At 37.4% G+C, this 20,202-nt stretch overlaps 1 protein-coding gene across 1 annotated transcript in view; it reads right to left on the bottom strand.

Moving 5' to 3' along the window:
* Positions 1-20,202, bottom strand: part of LOC108706776 (dynein heavy chain 6, axonemal) — a 149,341-nt gene that overhangs the window by 91,566 nt on the left and 37,573 nt on the right. The window contains exons 20-35 of the mRNA XM_018243466.2: positions 17,839-17,931; positions 16,557-16,676; positions 15,984-16,164; positions 15,390-15,486; positions 14,073-14,268; positions 12,889-13,053; positions 12,260-12,373; positions 11,818-11,943; positions 10,088-10,243; positions 7,976-8,137; positions 7,111-7,248; positions 5,317-5,484; positions 5,056-5,204; positions 3,528-3,635; positions 1,821-2,376; positions 1,238-1,360 (exon numbers count right to left, since the gene is read on the bottom strand). Of these exons, the coding sequence (XP_018098955.1) occupies positions 1,238-1,360; positions 1,821-2,376; positions 3,528-3,635; positions 5,056-5,204; positions 5,317-5,484; positions 7,111-7,248; positions 7,976-8,137; positions 10,088-10,243; positions 11,818-11,943; positions 12,260-12,373; positions 12,889-13,053; positions 14,073-14,268; positions 15,390-15,486; positions 15,984-16,164; positions 16,557-16,676; positions 17,839-17,931 (2,652 nt within the window). The remainder of the gene's footprint in view (positions 1-1,237; positions 1,361-1,820; positions 2,377-3,527; positions 3,636-5,055; positions 5,205-5,316; positions 5,485-7,110; positions 7,249-7,975; positions 8,138-10,087; positions 10,244-11,817; positions 11,944-12,259; positions 12,374-12,888; positions 13,054-14,072; positions 14,269-15,389; positions 15,487-15,983; positions 16,165-16,556; positions 16,677-17,838; positions 17,932-20,202) is intronic.

The following is a 20,202-nucleotide window of genomic DNA, read 5'->3' as shown; positions in this document are numbered from 1 at the left end:
GTTCCATAAATTTCAATAAACAAAAACAGCCATAAAATAATGCTATCCATGCAGAATTAGGGTTGCCAACTGGCCAGTTTTGACCCAGACAGTTCTGTAATTTGAAGGGCTGCCTGGGTCAAAAATTCCTGCCCGGTTTTCAAATTAGGAAAACCGGGTAGGATTCCCCATGATTGACACGGTGTTCGGCAAATTGCCACATCAGCAACGCTATGCTGAATACAATATGTGTTTACTTAGAATTTAAGATTTTGGTGGCCCTTTCAATTAACAGACACAACACAAGGTGGTTAGTTGCAACTTGGGGTAAACAGGGAACTTAAGATGGTCTATGACAGCTTGATAAAAGCAGGCATTTTTGCTGCTGCTTTGCTCTCAGTTAAAATGTCATGTGGATCATTTTCCCTTTGTCAGTTCTGAGGTTTTAGAAGCATTAAAAAAAAAAAATGAGAATCAAGCAATCCAAATAAAACATTTTCAATCAAATTCACTCAATTCCACCTTATTCATAAATATGTTGACTTTTTTAAAAAAAAAAAAATCACACTACTCGAAATTCACATGATAAAAAATGTGTAGAGACCCTGAGGATTCAGTGTTTTACTCAGGCAGTTAACCCTGTATTCCCCTGACACCTAAGTGGTCCTTTGCTTTACCCAGGCAGATATTGTCCCTTTTCCTGGGTCTATTGTAATCTGATTTGATTCTTTGTTGCCAAGTAGGTGGCAGTGTTTGAAAATATAAAAGGGAGAGCACTCGTGTTCAGGGCTTTCTTCCTGGATCTCACCTTGTGGGGCCAGGACTGAGTATGAACTGGTGACAGGCCTTACAGTTTAACCACTGTGAAGGTGCTAAACTGCCTTCTCAATTAAGAGGTTCATCTGGTTTGAAGCAACAACTAGACTGCAGATTATTTCAGTCTGTTTATGTTGATGGTAAGGTGTTTAAAGGCCATTGCAAACTGCTGGGACTTGCCCACAGACTAAGGCTACCCGAGGTACACTATCAGAAAGTCACACTACTCATACATATCTCAGGTCCACCCATGGATATTTTATGACAAATAAATACTACAGAATATTTTATGACAAACACTGCAGGATTTTACAGCTAGAATGTAAAAAGGTAGCTATCTCTTTAATTACTTCTACACTTGTACACTTATCTAATTCTGTTGCCAGCTACATAAACTGAGCAATACAAACATATCATTCTATGCTGCAATGCATGCACTTACTTTTGCAGACAGACCAGATATCCAGGTTTGAACATATGGCATCCATTTTAGTTCTTCAGCATCTATGTAAACCATTCCACAACGGCTTACAGTAGCAGGTGATGCAACTTTAAGATCTTGGACCTAATAAGTAAAATAATAAATATATGTTCATTGGAGACTTTTAAGATATTTCAAGGCAATCAAATAGTAAATTCAATATAAACATGGTAATTTTTAATTTTGTCCATAAACCAAATCAAAAAGCACTCAAGGGGAATTCATATTTTTAAAAGTATATATATATATATATATATATATATATATATATATATTTACTTTGACCCCAGGTGCTTCCAATATAATACAAATATAATTCCTCAATTGTATCTAGAGCACACTTCAATCCCAAATCTTCAAAACTAAAATCAAAATATTCTACTAATATCAAAACATCTTAGGCAGATCTGTACACTTGATCAAGTAGAGGAATTACATAAATATTTACAATAAGCCTAGTTCACACAAAAAATTAAATAATCAAATTATATGTGTTTTTTTAATTTATTGGATTTTATACATGGCATATTTTGAAGAACTGTACCTCAAACACCATGTGGATTTCGGGTGTAAATTTTATTCTCTCACTGTTAGCCAAACAAAGCATCTTGTTGTCATCCAGAACAGTGTTCATATTTTCAATCCATAGTGCATCAACTGGCCCATCACAGATAATCCATTTATGGTCTTTTGAAGTATCATTTACAGCTGCTCGGACACTCAGCGCCATCAGTCCATCTTTCCACTCCAAAGTTAAGTTGTTTACTTCTCCGTATAATTCTCCCATTGTTATTGACTTGGGGTTTAGTACATATGTTTTAACGAGCTGGTAAAAAGGGTGCATTTCCCCTGCTCTAAATAAGGCCCCAACAGCATCTGCCAAGATTTGGTAAACTGTAGTTTTTCCACCACCAGTAGGTCCAACAAGCATTACACCATGTCTCACAATCATGGTTTCAAATAACTGTATGACTTTATCTACCATGCTGGGTACTGGTTGCAGGCCACGATTTATCATTGCATTTATGATAGTGGACTGTAAAGTTCCATAGTCATGTTCAGGGATGTGTACCCCAGGGAAAAGGTCAGATATAATACCACTAGTGGAAGAAAAGAATACAGTAACAGGCCAAAACAGAACCAAACATTCATACATAGTAACATAAAAAGTTAGGTTGAAACTTGCCCATCAAGTTCAATCTTTTATGTTTACATAAGGGCAATGACACACGGAGCTACTAGCAGCCAACTACTTGTTGCGGCTACAAAACAAAAATTACTGATAATTTTCTCTGCTAAGACACGTGTTTTAGCAAAGACAATTCTCAGTATTGTCGATAGCATGGTATTGTCTATGGCAGGGTATTTTCTGGTGTTTTGTAGCCACAACAAGTATCTGGCTACAAGTAGCACTGGGTGTCATAGCCCTAAAGCCTAGCTATATTTATATGTTTATCTGCCTATCCCTTGTAAACACTGGAGTGCAATGTAAAAATGGTCTTGAGCTTTGCATGAACTGGCTGTTATCAAATGCCTTGACTTGGGCTTTCTCTCAGATTTCTGCCTGCCTTTCTTTCAGTGTACCTCTCCTGTTCTGTGACTGCCTTTATTTATGTTCTACTGAATAAAAGCTACCTCTTTTGTTAAATCCTGCCTGTCTGCCTACACCAGTGGCCCATGAGACACTGCTGAGACACTGCTGAGACACTGCTGTGGCCACCTAGTTTTCCTTTACAGTGCACTTTGGCCACTTTTTGTGACAGGGGCATATAACTTTTTCCACTGCTTTTAAGTTAGTAAAGGTAAAAAATGGAAACTATAAATAGTGGGGGAAGTTACAACTGTTCAGAGATAAGGAGCGAATTGTATTATAAATCTATCAGTACCAGTAAGGATGAGAATAACAGAAGTTGTTTATGGCACTACAGTCAGAAACTGGTGTTCTAGGAGAAAGAAAATATTGCAAAATGATAATTTTAATATCTAATGAAAACTGCATTAATAAAGGATGTTTAATATGTAGCTCTCCAGATGTAGCTTAAACAAAAGCCTCCAAGAATTAAACAATGTTAGAAGATTCTGGGAATTGTAATGCAACAGCATTACTAAAGCTGGGAGTAGAATACTTTAAAGTTTAATGCTGGCTTTTACATTGAATGATTTATTGTAAAATAGATAAACCATCTATCAAAAAAGCAACCATGGGGACAAATATAGTGTGATCTGTTTAATAATTTAAATATTTACCTACCTGAATAATTCTGCATCATCTGTTAGGAACTTTGGCAAATTTGAGTCACGTAAGGCACGAATTAACACTACATCCTCATTTAAATTCGGATTTTCTCTTTTCAGTGATCTTTGGAAGGAAAGCACAAATATTAAATCCATTAAACTTTTCCTTTAGCATGCTGTAACTAGTATAATAGTCAAAATATAAAACGAAATATACTGTATGTATCCTGGTAGTGTTTTGAAAATTCCAATATTTACAGTATGCTGGAGTGGGAGGGGGTAAGTATTTATTAAGTGGCAAATTGAGCTCTTGTGATTTGACGTCTCCAACAGCATTTATTACATATACCCATTCATCTGCTGGACTCTGGTGGGTGGTGTTTTGTTTGGGGTGAGCATGCTCAATACCTGTGAGATACTGACTTTGGATGTTTGCCCTGTGATATATATATTTATGTTGCTGACAATAGAGGTGGAATGACCATTAGGAAACTTCAGATGAATGAATTGGCACTGATAAACTACACTTAATTTTGTTTGCTAAAGTTTTAGCATGCCCAGTGGTCCTTCTTGTGTCTTTACACTTATTTTTAATACCAACAACTAATAAGTTTATGAATATATCTCATCTATCATATGTACTGTTTTCAGTACTCTCAGGGTCGGACTGGGGGGCCCGGGGCCCACCGGGACTGCTGTCCAGGGGCCCCCCTCCGGCCCCCTGCACCCCTACTAAGATGCGTCGGGCCAGCAACACCGCCGCTTGGCGCATATGCGCAACAGCGCCGTTCGGCGCGCATGCGCAACAGCGCCGTTCAGCGTGTATGCGCTGGCGGCGCTGCGCATCGCCGGAAAAACATTTTTTCCCCACGATTGGAAATATCTAGAGAAGGGTTCTGGCCCGTCGGGGCCCACCGGGTTTTTTCCCGGGCCAGTCCGACACTGAGTACTCTTCAATGTTAGCCATCTCATTTTAGATGAATAATGTATTTGTAAAAAAATATTGGGATAATGTAATATAAAAACATCCTTCTAATTTCACTGAATTTTTTAAATCAAATAAAAATGCTATATATGTATGTGTATGTTATGTGTGTTTGTGTGTAAAAAAATAAAATGTAGGTCTTTTGGGTTAAAAAAACAATACTTTTGCTATATTTGTATTTAATCAGTACTTTTGTTACCTACTTTACTAGGAAGTTATACATACATAAATTTATTTTAAATATTTGTCCATCGGTGGGTGTAAAATAAACAGATAGCGGAGATCTTTTTTTTTAAATGGATCATCACACCAGAGGCCGCCCCTTTAGAATAGAGGAACAGAACTTTCATTTGAAGCAACATAGGTGGTTCTTCACAGTGAGGACAATGAAGTTGTGGAATGCCCTGCCAGATGTTGTGATGGCTGAGTCTGTTAGTGCCTTTAAGTGTGGCTTGGATGATTTCTTGGACAAGCAAATTATCCAAGGCTATGGTGATACTAAAATCTTAATACATTTTTTTCAACCTAACTTAACTATTTACAACAAATCGTTTCTTACCCAGCCATTACTAAAACTGATTTTACAGCTCTCATGCCAAAATCATAGTGATCCTGTTGTGAAAGCTGCTCACTGCAGAGTTTATACATTTGTGTCATCTTCCTGGCAAGAACTTTGCTAGATTCAAAGCCTTCAGAATACAAAATCACCTAAAACAATATAAGCACATATAAAATATGACCTGTAGTACACAAAAAATACTAGCTGACAATCATAGTCATAAATGTGAACCATATATTTCTCTGAGAGTTTTATACTTACTTCTGCAATTAAAGCATAATTTGGTACCATCATTGAAAATGGCCTGAAGAGAGCTTTAAGATTGTCTGGTAATTCTGTTCTTCCTGCATACCCAGGATTCATTGTAATAAACGCTGCGCACGTCATAACCAACTTAATTTCACGTCCTTCAAACATAAACCTGGAAAGCTAAAGGATCATTTTAATTATATAAAATAACTTAATGAAAAAAGAAAACAACCTGCATTTCTAGTTTCCACATGCCTTTTAATGTGTTAGAGAGAGTCTAACAGTGATTTTATGTTATAAGCTCATAATAAATGCTAAGGTTGACTGACAATAAACACATATGGGGGAATGTAATATGTTACGTTAGCGACCCAAAACTAATTCCTCGCAAAGTTTGTGACCAAATTGCTTTTGCAAGCGTTTGCATTGCATGTAATAAAATTTCACATTTGCAAACTTTTTTTTGCGACACAATATTTAACGAAGCTGCAGAGCAATGTTCGCAATGTGCAATTATTATCCGCAATGCAATTAAAACCTAACGAACAATATTATATTGGGACAGGCTAATTTTTATTTGCAAAGTTTTGCTTGTTTTGAATTTTATTACATTTCCCCCATATAGTATTAAAAGGTCTTGGTTATAACAACAAAAAATAATTTTATTGGTAGCCTAACGTTTTGGTTTTTGGGTGTCTAAAATGTTAGCCTACCAATAAAGTTATTTTTATTACTAATAACTGTTGATTGCTATACTTTTTGTTCTTCTAGTGATTTCCTTTATCAACACGTGGAGGCTTAGTTATCAGAGGTCTGATTTTAGTGGTTTTTGAAACCACAAGTACACTCTCAAACTCTAAAACCACAAATGTCATTGAATTTATTAAAAGATCCAAATGCAGTAAAAATACAAATATATCAAAAACCTCTAGCAATTTGAGTTTTTCTGACAATTCCTAGTGAAGAAAAAATCCGAAAGCCTCCAAAAGTCCAAATTGATTAAAAGTGGTCCAAAAGTTGAAGTTCAGCTCCCACTGACTTCTATTAGACTTCAACAACTTATACTTTATACTTAATTTTTGCATTAGAGGTTTTCGTGGGTTTTACTCTTAATAAATCTAGAATTTTTAGAGCTTTTTAAGAATATATAGGAAAACTACAAATTTTTGGAGATTCATGGACAAAAAAATAGCAATTCGATTGTTAGTAAATGGGACCCTTTGTGTGCATGGCTGGATTGCAGAGGCGGGGTGCCCCTAGGCCGTGTGGTCCTGTCGCCTGCGGCCAGCACCGCTCTAGCACGAGCAGGCGCACCAGAGCACTAGGGAGCTGCGCATCCCCAGTGCTCCACAGCAAGCAGCTGGGCAGCATGCCGCCCCTACCAACTAGCCACCCTAGGCCTGGGCCACAAATCCAGGCCTGTTTGTGTGAAAGATAAAAACCATTCAGTCAGACTCGATCCCTCTCTAAATAACAAATTTCATCATTTGAATTGCCAGATTTGTTATAATAAATCTTGACTTTCCCACATTGATAGCATATATACGGTACTTGTAGCCTTCTTTTGTAAATGCGTATGAAAGAAATATAATTAAATAACTGAAGGATGGTGTCAGCAGTCAAGTCAAGTGAAGTCTCAAGTAAGACACCAACTGAGAGAAGAATATGAAGACCACTTCTAGGTAAATATAATTCTAGATACCCAATTTGAATTTCTAAAGGTTTTTGTTTTATAAAGCTGAGCAACAGTATTAATAAAATATGTGAGAAGCAAATTTTTATTATATGTAGAAACGTAACAGTTACCTTTGAAGCTTTGGCATTTCTTATGGTAATGAGTTGTTGGGCAATTACTGACAGAACTTCAATGTCAATTCTGTTAAATTCATCAAAACAACACCATGCCCCAGACTGAGCCAATCCGCTAAAGAAACGACCCATCATCTGTAGAGAAAAAATATGAAAACATTTCTTAGATTATTGTTAGTATTATTCAGTTTACCTTTATGCACATAATAAATTTAAGTTGGTAAGATGTTTTTGTATATTTCATAGCTCTGTCCATTTACATAAAATGATATAGTTCAGTAGTGCTGCTTTGTGTGCAATGCATTATTCTTGCCATTACAGTGGCAGTGCTGCTTCTTACAGTATAGCAATTTACATCTGTACCTTCTCTGTATGATTATAAAAGGTTCTGTTATTAGAAAGCAGCTTTTTAACATATTTGGCACATAATTTCAACAAAAGAAGATGTTTACTGCAAAGTGAAATAATATAGGTTTTTCATAAGTGTGCATTTTAACATAGGTATATTAATTAGAGTTGCCATATTTACCTGTTTACTTAACAGGGCTTTTCTAAAACTCACATAACTTACTATATGTTGGTGATTACTGATATAGTCTTGCACCTATTGGGCATGTGCTAGTGTAAGCCTGTACATAAGCAGATGCCTGTCATCACAAGAACCATATACAGGCAAACATTCCTATGTTGTAGTAAGGGTCATTATTAAATAAATCATAGCTTTGAAAAAATGTAGCTGTAGTTGTGTTAAATCACATACTAAAATGAATGGCCCTGACTGGTTAGAGCTGGAAGAAAGAAGCCTAACAACTGTATTGACAGAGCAATCAACAAACTAATGTAGTCTTGGTACCATTCATACCTTGTAATCCAAGCCATCTGAACAGTTGAACACCACACATTGAATTGCGAGTGCTTTGGCAAGGTCTTTTGTAGTCTCAGTTTTCCCAGTGCCAGCTGGTCCTGCAGGGGCTCCACCAAGATCTAACTGCAAAGCTCCCATAAGGCATAAATAACATCGATCCTAAAAAAGGTATAGCGTGACTTTTAACTTTATGTTAAAGAGAGAAACTTAGAATTAACCAGGCTCTATAATTAAAATAATTACTTCAATGTAAAGTGTTCAGCAGATTGAGAGCATTATAAATTGTAAATCTGTCTTATTTACAAGCAACGCTTACAGTCAGATTAGTAGAAGCTTTCATATACTACCTTCATATTGGTATGTATATAAAAAGAAGAGCACTACCTAGTTTTCAAAAAGGGCTGGTGTTTTGTTGCAATTTTCTTTAAAGATTGCTTCTGTAAAGCTAATCAACCTAACAACTCGCATTTTAAAAAGTACAAAGAAAATATGCAAAGCAGCAATCTTGTGCACTCAACAAGCTAGAAATCAAAGTGCACATTTTAAATTTGTATTAAATAATCTTTAAGCAAAATATATAAAATCATATCAATATGAATAAAATCCTTGTAAAAAGTAAAATATATTGATTTCAGGTAAATCTTCATTATACACAGTACTAGGGACTATAAGGTTATAATATATTAGGTAAAGTACTTAAATACATTTTTGAAAGTTTCACCAAAAAACCTTCCCTTCCCTCACCCAAAAATAAATAAAGCCCTGTAGTATGAAATGGGAAAAATCCAGAAAGTCAGGCAGTTCTTCTCATGTTAAGTAAAAAAGCCTGCAATATTAGTGAGAGGTATTGGGGGAAGTGTGTTGCCCTCCAAGATGAGATCTTAAAGGGGTGGTTCACCTTTTTATTAACTTTAAGTATCATGTAGACAATGATACTCTGAGCAAATTCATAATTGGTCTTAATTTTTTATTTTTTTATGGTTTTTCGATTATTTCACTTTTGCTTAGCAGCTCTCTTCTTTAGTATTTCAGCAGCTATCTGGTTGCTAGGGTCTTATTATCCTTACCAACCAGGCAGTAGTTTGAATGAGAGACTGGACTATGAATAGGAGATGTCATGAATAGGTAGATATTAATAAAAGATAATGGTAACAATAAAATTGTAGCATCACAGGACAATAGTTTTATGGCTGAAAGGGTCAGTGACCCCCATTTTAAAGATGGAAAGAGGGAGAAGAGAAATGGGGAATAACTCAAAAACTATAAAAAAAAATTAATAAATAAGTCCAATAAAGTCTCCCTATAATATATTAAAATTTACCTTAAAGGTGAATAAACCCCCTTTAATAAAGCACCATAATCATTGCACACAGGGGCACTTCGCCAATGAGGCAAGTTGAGGCTGTCGTCTCAGGCGGCAGCGCCCAACTAGGTACCAGGGGCGCTACTAGTACTTTAAGAGCCAAACTTCCGGTTTTCAGACCGGAAATTCTGCTCTTCTAGTGCAGTTAGGCTCTTTGCGCTAGCATACTGGCCCTCTCTGCTGCCCTCGTGGACCCCCCATGACCCCCTCAGGCACAAAGAGGTAAGTGCACGGGGGAGGGGGCGGCAGAGGGGCCAGGATAGCCTCTGATTGCACACTGCAGAATATGTGAGTACCATATGGATTTTACTTTATTGGTTTAATACAGTCCTCTTATAAGCAGCATTCGTGTATACAGCTACACACATGAACTTATTCATGGCTCTTAATCTTTATGCACATATAGGATTTTAAAACTGCACACAAGAAGCCAAGAAGATAATGCAAGGTATAGTGCAACAAAGTCTGATACTGTAGATGCAATGTCAAAATGCTGTTTGTGTGCTGTTTTGTTTACATTTAAAAGTCAGTGCTTGTTAAAACCATGCATGTTTTCGTAATATTACTATATCATGGCAGAGCCACTGAAGGACACTGTTCTATTCGTTTGTGGATTTACGGATGAGCATACTGTTTGTAATACAATATGCTACAAAATACCCATAGTTTTATTTAGATATATGGTATGTAAAAGAAAACCATCTATTGATTACATATTTTAAATAATTGCAATCTAAGTCTCTTACAGTCAGTGGGGTTATAACCAGTCGAGGACATGCACCAAGATACTCATAGGCATAAGTGTACTGAGATAATGCCATGCGAGCCACACAGTTGTCAAGATCAAGATCCCAATAATATCGTAGTTGTCGTTGCCACTCAAAACTCTCAATGCTGTCAACCTATTTTGGAGACAATTAATTAGAGACCATATTGTAATAGGAGTATTAACAGTATATTATTACTTGCCAACAAGGCATCCCACCAGAAACTAATATTTGCCAGTACAACTGCTTCAGAAAATTAATTCTAACACTTTACTGTCACTTCAGCATCATAGGATGAGACTTAATTTTTATCATCACTAGAGATAAACTATTTTACCTGTGCATGTCAAATGCATAATTAGACATTTTTGTAAAGTACTAGCAAGTACAGTTTATTTTTTAGACCACTGCACATAGTACATGGAGTCCTTTGTAGATGTATCCAAATGAATAGAAATAACATACTGTATTGACAACATTCTTCTGTACTTAAATTAAAGTACTATATCACAATCCAACAGATATTAATGTGATGTGTCCATATACAGTATGTGGGTTGTAATATCTCATTCATTTGATTGATTGACCCATGTGTCTATGAGTCGGGGCACTTATCAGTGGGCCTTTCAGTTCACGTCACCCATTAAAATCAACAGTTTGGCTAATCAACCTTTGCTGCAATCACGCTAAAATTGATCACCACTCCAATTTGTTGAAAATTCTATGGAAATCCTATAGGTTTGGCAAGCTAGAAGAACAACTATTCCAGTACTATACAGAGGGAGTAAACTTTATCTCGACATATGGCTCAAGTGGCTCCTGACATCCCAACATTCCACTTCATCAATAGTTTTTTATATCCCCCTTTCTATTTAAATGAATACTGGTGCCTCATCTGAGTCTCATAATATCAAGTTTGCTGCATCTGTAATCAACAGACATATAAAAAGGCTAATAATTGCTTTATAAAATGTATTAATTTGACTCACTGTATTAATACTTCAAAGCAATATTGTTCAGCAAGGTTGCAGAACAACTGAATCTTTTTCCGAATTTGGCACCACAATGGTGGGTCATATAAGGCTGATTAGATAAACTGGCCCCAGAGCCAACACTTAGAAACCTATTACTAAAACTAGTAAAACTCAAATTTTCTCACTCTGTTTTAAAAAAATTTGGACCAAACTCCCAAACCCAAACCCAAGCCTCCTTACTTTACCATTAATTATTCTCAAAAAAGGTCAGTGATACAAAAAGTCGGAACAAAACCCAGCATCAATTTGAATTGTGCGAATTTATTCAAATTGTCGCTCAGAAAACTCAAATTCAACGGATTATCGAAAAAATACCAGCACAAACAGCCCGAAATCCTGAATGTAAAAAACATCTCGTTAAAGGGACCATCTGCCACTGACTTTAATTCACTGACTGCCAATGATTTCAACAGGTGTTAACTCAACCAGAAAATGCCCTTAGATCACAAGGGGGGTCCTGTGAATGCATCTGTGGTCCAATACAGCCATCACCAAATAGGATTTTCCAGTCTTTACAAAGTGACATCTGACCAAGTCCCAATCAGCTCAGTCAGTGAGGCCATAATTCCCACTGCATATATAGCCAATAAGCTACTAACTCATATGGCCAGCTTAACAAGGATCCAGAATTGTGTTTTTTAATAAACAAAATATTTATGTATACTGTAACATTACCTTGTCTTTCACAAGATCACTAACAATATCCCTTGCATGCACATCTATTGTGATAAGAGCCGTGATGATATTTCTGTGCAGTGTTGGAAGATGGCCTCGGACCAGTCCAGCTAAAGCATTTAGTCTCTGTTGATGAAAGGAAAATTTACAAATTTCTTGTTATGTTTGAGTAGACATGTTTTAAAGTTTTAGGATAAGAGTTATGGCCCATAGTAAAGGACACTATAGGGGTCATTTACTTTGTGAAAAACACAGTCAGCTACGTTAATTACATAACCCTACAAAACTTTTGATAGCCACAAACAGCAGCTCAGATACAATAGTACAATTATGTTGCTTATAATATTACATATATAATTACATATAAGTCATTTCCACCAACTTAAAAAAATGTTTTATTTTAAAATAATCCTTACTAACACAGAATATTAATAAAATATACCTCAAAATTAACTTTTTCAAATTCTGCCAAAGAATTCAGATTGTCTTCGCTCTCCCCTTCAAGGCAATGACTGAGATCTCTGCACCACATAAGCTGCGATATTGTCAATACAACCTACAGAAACAAACTTAACAACTTAAAAGCAAGCCGAACAAAAACTTTTGTAAATGTTTTACTTATATGTACTGTCTGTCTTAAATTTAATTGCAGGGCCAGGTCGGCCAGGCACCCCAGGCAACCCAGCCGGCCTGGTCACCCCCACCCCAACGCATATGCATTCGTGAGCATGTGAAGAGCACATGTGCATTGAACGCAATCAGACGCAAATTCATGCACTTTGCAATTGTAGCACAGGACTCGTTCAGATAGATAAGGAGTAGGCAGCAGGGAAGGTACTTGCCTGGCGACCCCCAAGCTTTGACTCTAGGCATGTGCCTCTTCTGCCTACCCCTAGTTCTGTCCCTGTTTAATTGTAACTGTGGGCCAGGGAATGTGCAGTTTGTATGTGCATGAACAGTATTTTAATGAAATACAGGAAATTGGCCTAAAAGAATATATATAATTACTTAGCTTGTAAGAATTCTCTATACATAAATAGAGCAGATAATGTAGATCAAAAAATGATTTACCTGAGACGGATGTCCAGCAACTACCCAATCTACTCTGGTTTTATTCTGGTAATCAGCAATAGCAGCCTTGCTTAGCCGTCTGAGGGATGCAAACATTGCTTCTTCTACTTTACCAAGCCAGTCTTCTACATTACCTCTTGCCTTAAGTCCTTTGCCCAGATTCACCTAGTAAAATCATGTTTAAGAAATATAGATTCCATTCAAGCATCATTTTAGTTTTTAGAAATGTATTGGTACTGCAAGAAAGGACAATCCAGTCAATTTTAAACTCAGTAACATGCGCAATTGATGTGACTGTTAGATCTGCTGGGGTAAAGGGTCAAATGAAGAAAAAGTTTTTTGTGGTAGGGTTATATTTTATAACACTACCATAAGCGTTGGCTTAGTGATTTACATAAAAAAATGAAAGAGGAATTAAAGCCAGGTTTAAAATCTCGTTTTTGCAAATGTTTAGTGCTTCTCACAATGTAAAATCTTTCGCTGGTGAACATTACATTGCTTATTATAAAAGACTAGACATTAAGCCCGTTAAATTAACGGGCGCTAGAACATATGTAGCCAGAGACGGTCTGTGGGGCACATGCGCAGTAGCGCACTTCGCCAGAGCAGTCCGTAGGGCACATGCGCAGTAGCGCAATCGCTGGACACAGGGACTGGACGCCGAGACACTTCAACTTTATTATATAGGATTTGTGTTAACACCTGCTCTGGAGTTTTGTTTAATATTTTAGTGCAAAACCTGCTTTGCGACTGTGAAAACGTATTCCATACACTACACATGTTTGCAAAAGCCATTTGTTCAACAACTTTTCAAGGAAGTCATTAAGGTCTGAGGACTTGGTCACTAACGTTCACAATGGTCTTTCCAAACTGTTAACCTGACAACACTAGAGATGCATTTTCTTATACAGTTTAGTCCTCGCTGACAATCTTAAATAATATTTCCTCCAAGAAAAGATTTGACTGAAAGACCCATAACTCCATGGGTACATTTTTGGATTTGGCTGACTGATCTACAGGCCTGCATTTGCACTCAGCAACCTGACCATTTAGCAAGTAGAACAATCAATCAGTAAGATTGATTGCTTAGTGGCATCTGTTGTTTATTTGTACATTACTGAAGCAACAGTCCTGTGGTTTAATTTGTTATTTGTACATTTAGGCAGCCTACAGGGTTGAAATACCTTTTCGCCTTCAGGAGACAGCATTGCAAGGATGTCATTTGTGAACACTAATTCCTGATCGCCTTCCCCTGGTGAAACTGCAAACTCAAGTTTTGCAATTGAGTCAAAGCATTTTCTTAGATGGGGCTGAACAGCCTGTGGATTTCGTGTCTGGGCCAAAATTTCTAGAAGCTCATCATTTGATAGAAAGTAAAATCTGTGCAAAAAATAATATAAGATAAAATCCATATTAACAATAAAAAAAACTTTAGATCTCTGAAAATATATGCTCTTGCATTGAGTTTGATTTAGGTGATAAATATGTATTTATATGTTCTCCCTGTGGTTGTGGGGGTTTCATGCCACATTTCAAAAACATACCTACAGGCTAATTGGCTTCTGATGAAATAATTACACTAGTGTGTTTGTCTGTGGTAGGTAAATTAAACTGTAGGCTTCGCTGACTCAGAAACTGATGTGAATGCCCCCAATCATGTGACTTGTGCCTGCACTGTAGGAGAGAAATGCTTTCTGGCAGGCTGCTGTTTTTCCTTCTCAATGTAACTGAATGTGTCTCAGTAGGACATGGGTTTTTACTATTGAGTGCTGTTCTTAGATCTACCAGGCAGCTGTTATCTTGTGTTAGGGAGCTGCTATCTGGTTACCTTCCCATTGTTCTTTTGTTTGGTTGCTGGGGGGAAAAAGGGAGGGGGTGATATCACTCTAACTTGCAGTACAGCAGTAAAGAGTAATTGAAGTTTATCAGAGTACAAGTCACATGACTTGGGGCAGCTGGGAAATCGACAATTGTCTAGCCCCATGTCAGATTTCAAAATTGAATATAAAAAAATCTGTTTGCTCCTTTGAGAAATGCATTTCAGTGCAGAATTCTGCTGGAGCAGCACTATTAACTGATTCATTTTGATTTTTTTCCCATGACAGTAGTCCTTTAAGTACATGCCTGATTTGGATATGGGAGGATTGCAGCAATGCCCAGGATGCAAGTGCTGTGTAAACAAGCACTACTGGGCACTGTGTAAATTCTGCACCCCTTTGTGCTTTTGCACTTGCACCCTGTAGATAAGTAAGTTATCCCTTATTTCTGCACCTTGTGTCATAAATATAGTGTTGCAACAAACCCATATTTCTCCAATTATGACAGCTGCATGCTGGCACTCTTCTTTTTTTGTCAGATTCACATTAGGACACATAGCTTGGAAAGAAATTTTGGAGGAACATTTCACACTTTCTTGTAACACCTTCTGCCATTGTATTAGCATGCCTAAATTGTAGTTGCAAACATAAATATATAAAATTATAAAGACAATCTAATCACACCTTGGAAAGACAGCTCTCTTGGATTCCAAATAAGCCTCAAGGCATTTCTGAATCTGATCAAGCAGTGCATTATTATTCTGGAAAGATTCTAAAAGACCTGTCCATAAAAGAAACATTATATTAATTAATATTTACATCACATGTAGTTGTAGGTGATAAGATTAATTATCAACACAGTAGCCTGTACACAGTATATAAATCCAAGGAATCCAGTAAAATCCATTGCCAACATTGTTTTTACCGTGCTTTATGCACAGGGGCACTATTACTGAAACAGGAAATTCTTCAAATGGTTGCCACAAAGTAGGAAGCATTATAAAGAATGTCACTGAACACTGTAGGGCAATGTCAGACAATGCATTTTCTTCTATGGTATATCTACTCTGGAGAGAAAATGCCAATCCATTTTCTTCAGCATGCAAGTAGTAAAATGCAAGATGCACAAGGCCTTAACAGTTGGTTTGTACAAACAAGTTTAGTGCTAATGACCTTCATTTTGTTACCTTGAATTTGGCACTTTAACATTTTCAAAGCCAAAAGTTAATGGTTGCATGAAATTGATCTTTACTGTAAAAACAAAGTTTGAAAACATACCAGGCTGAGTAGCTGCTCGAAATGCATTGGGTAAACGGTTTACTTTCCTCATAATCTCCTTCCAGGATTTGTCAACTTGTAAAAACATCTTGGCTTCTGCTGGCAGCTGCCTCTGAATATCAGGTGCACTAAAGATGCTTTCTAAATACAGCCAGTTTCTTTGACAAGTTAGCCACTCATCCTGTAAATAGTACAAAGTTATTCTGGTGTAGTGTAACTTTAATCGCCCATCAGTAATGGTTCCCTCTATACAACACTTTAAACAACCATAGTTGGGGTTCATAGTGACTGGGACGTATCATACAGCATTTCATATGTGGTAGACCGATCCATTATAAAATATGCATTACACTGCTGCAAAATATTTTGGTGCTTTATAAATAAGTGACAAAAATAATAATATGCAATGTGAATAAAAACTGTACATTTTTAAAGTCAGACACTGTCATTTTCACCGATATTTTATCTGATATTATGCACAAGGTATAGAGACCTATATTTTAGTGATTGTAAGTGTGGCTGTGTGTTTATACAGGTATCACTTCAGTTAAGTACGGTAATTAGAGTACATACTAAAGTTTCATTAAACAAGGCCAATTGTCTCTGCCACTCATCAATGCGAGGTTTGATGGGTCCAACATAACGAGATGATGCAATAGTTGATATATTGATGATGCTGTCATCTAGAAGAACCTGAAAGGGATAAAAGGTCAGATTTCTTGTTTATAGAGATTATCAGATGATCAAGGTGGCAAGTAAAATGTTACTTAAAAACTAAATGGTTGGGAAAGTTTTGCCAAGCAGACAGTATTGTTACCACTCTGTAAAATGTATTAAGACAAATTTGCCCTGGTGATTTGTTGTGTACAATTCTTCAAAGCGTAGTTCACGCTTAAACAGTTTGCAAATTGTCTTCCTTTTTCATTTTTATTTTTTTAATTAATTATTTTTTGTTTAGCAGTTCCAATTTGGGATTTAAGCAACAGTCCAATTTACCCTAGAAACCAGGTAATGATTTGAATGAGAGATGGGACTATGAAAAATAGGTCATGGATAGTATAGTATAATTAGTAACAATAACATTGTAGCAACACAGTGCAATTGTTGCTTTGCTGCCAGAGTCAATCGCTCTAATCAACCAAATTGTATTTTATATCAAACTATTTTTATGACTGGTACACAATGAGCCTGCCACAGTCTCAACATGCATGTCCTTTCAGCTTTTCTGGTGGTCTAACATCATTCCATTTTTCTCACAGAAAACACATAGTAGGCAAATTGCTAAAAAAGGAGCTAAAATGCACAGTTACCAGTTGCAACCATTTGGCAATAAGTCTACTAGAGGTCTGTATATAGATGCAACAATCTGATTGTTTTTGGTAAGTATAACTTTTACATTTAGCACATCTAAAAGAAAATCAGCACCCAGTTGTGTCTGTGTGGGTTTTTAAAATAATATTTTTGCACTCTATCATAACTGGCATTCTTTCTATTGTGTTACTTCATGTGTGTGTACTCCCTGCTCACTGGGCACCCCTACTGCATTTTGAATAGTGGGTAAACAACCAGCTCGGTACTAGATGGACATCGATATGAATAATCACATGCAATACCTTCAAAAGTAATAAACCCAGTAGAAACCCCATCATCCATTTGTTCCCTAAAATGACTTTATGAAATATACAGGATCAACATCTACATAAAATGAGTGTACTTCTGCTGTTCTTATAGCAAAAGCCCTACCAAGGTTACAAAAAGCTGCATTGCTAATTTATCATTTTTTAAGATAAACTGCTGTATTCTTGGGAAAAAGAAATATATTCAGCTCTTTCCCCAGAGCCTAAGAAATTTTTACCTGAATATCATCTGTTCCACCAAGTATGAACACATCTTTAGAATCCCTGTGAAGTATAGTAGTGAACTCAGTGGCTTTCCATGAATCTTCAACCTATCGAAAAAAATGTATATATTGTGTATATTATCAACACTACAGAAACACAATGGAAAGGAAGTAACACATTAAACTCATCCCTGTTACACAAAACCTTTTACAATTATGTCAGGATCCAAAAATAGGCCCTTATGGTTCCTTTGACCTTAAAGTTTATTCAAACAACAGAAAACAGTTATTAAAATTATGTGCATAATTGGTTCTACACCAAACTTTGGCATGAGAAGTGGATTCACTAAATAAATGTGGGTCTGCTGAAAATAAAAAACTCTATTGGGGGAATGTAATATTGGTCACTAACACAAAAATCATTCACAATCCGTTTGCAATGTGACACAACAGTAGGATAACGATTGTGATAGTTTGTGCAGTGTATGTAATAAAAGTTCTTAATGAAATAGTTGTTACATTTGCTCCAAAATTTTATGCCACCTTCATTCAGGTGTTAAAGGTTCACAATGTGCAATTAAGGTTCACAATGCAATAAAAGCATAAATAAAGCAAGAATATTACATTGTGACATGCAAATTTTCATTCACAAATGTGTTCTCTTTGCAGATTTTATTACATTAAAGAAGAGCTAAAGCCTAACTAAAGAAGTAGGCTAGAAATGTTGTAAAGTATGTTTTGGGTTTTTATACCAACTCAAGTCAACCTCAGCGCTTTAGCAGTAAAAACCTCCAAAAAAAAAGTCTCCAAAAATGCCCTAGAAGCTCCCCATCTTCTTTTCTGCTGATTAACTTCACATGCTCTGTGATGCTGTCTGATACTGAGCTTATAGACCAAGTCACAATGTACTGTTTATACAGAATAGAAATGTCACAATATAAGGATAATTAGAACTTAATACAGATAATTACTACATGTCTGTCAGGACTGCTGAAAGCACCCGACGGCGCTGCTTACCTTCCCGGCAGTCGCAATGAAAATCCAAGATGGCGGCGCCCATGCGGAACATATGGGTGTGGCGTCGCTGCATGATGATGTCATTGCTGCTGCCAGGATTTTGTAATAAAAGGGTGCCCTGGACGCTGAAACCCTGGCCAATTATAGGTCTTCAATCCTGTGAGTACCTGGGTGTATTATTGCCTGTCTGATTCCTGGTTTTGATTCCTGCTGTGATCCTGACTCTGATCCTTATCTGCCTGCCTGTTTGAACTCTTGCCTGGACTTTTACTAACAATTGTGCCTGATTCCTATTTGTACTGCATACTCGGACTTTAACCCTTGTTGGGCTTCCTCCTCGGTCCTTACTGCTCCCGCTGGGAGCCGATAGGCCCCCTGACATTATAATTGGGCCATGGACTCCACTGAGGAAGTTACGCCTGATGACGGACGAGCACTATGGGGATTGGCGTCCCGCATGGAAGATTATGAAGCTCAGCAGTTCCGCATTGGCAGGTACTCGATATTCTCCTTTCCCGTATGCCTCCAGCCGCTGTTCCTCCCACTGCAGTCTCATCGGCTGGTGAGCCACATATCCCTCCTCCACCTCGCTGTAATGGGGATCCTCATGCCTGCAGAGGTGAACATGCCAAGGTGGGGTATGTGATGTCTCATCTGGAAGGCAAACCGCTCGAGTGGGCAACATCTCTCTGGGAGAAAAATTCTCCATTGACCTTTGATGTCAAAGCATTCCTCCAGGCCTTCCGAACTGTGTTTGATGCCCCGTGTTGGTCGCTAATGCCTCTTCTCGGCTCCTGCAACTCTGGCAGGGAAACCGCAGTGCCAGTGAGTATGCCACTGACTTTAGAACTTTAATGGCAGAGACCTCTTGGAATGATGAGGCATACAAGGCTGTTTTCTACCAAGGTGTGTCGACTCGACTTAAGGGTGACCTAGTCTCCAGGGAACTTCCTGACATGCTGGAGGATTTGATTGCTCTCACCATTAAAGTGGACACTCGTCTTAAAGAGCACCAAGTTGACAAGGAGCACAATAAAAGATTTCAACCTACACTGGCTCCACGCTTTCAAAGACCTGTGTTGCCTGCACGGTCCCAGCAGCCTTCCACTACTCCTCCTCCGGAGCCAATGAAAGTTGGAAGGGCCTGTCTCTCTGAGCAAGAAAAACTTTGAAGACGCATGATGGGCCTATGTCTGTGGTCAATCTCATTTTACCAATTCCTGTCTTGTGAAGCCTAAGGGTTCAATTCCCCAAGGTAAATCCGGGGTAACACATGTAGGGGGCATTACTCCTAAATCTCAAGAGAACTCTCACAGGTTTCTTCTGCCTTTACAGATTGGTCTGCCTACTAAGACTATCGTT

The sequence above is a fragment of the Xenopus laevis genome, chromosome 1S (genome assembly GCF_017654675.1).
Source record: "Xenopus laevis strain J_2021 chromosome 1S, Xenopus_laevis_v10.1, whole genome shotgun sequence".
NCBI lineage: Eukaryota > Metazoa > Chordata > Amphibia > Anura > Pipidae > Xenopus > Xenopus laevis.
The sequence above is the reverse complement of the archived record's forward strand: the minus strand, read 5'-3'. Positions and strand labels throughout refer to the sequence as shown.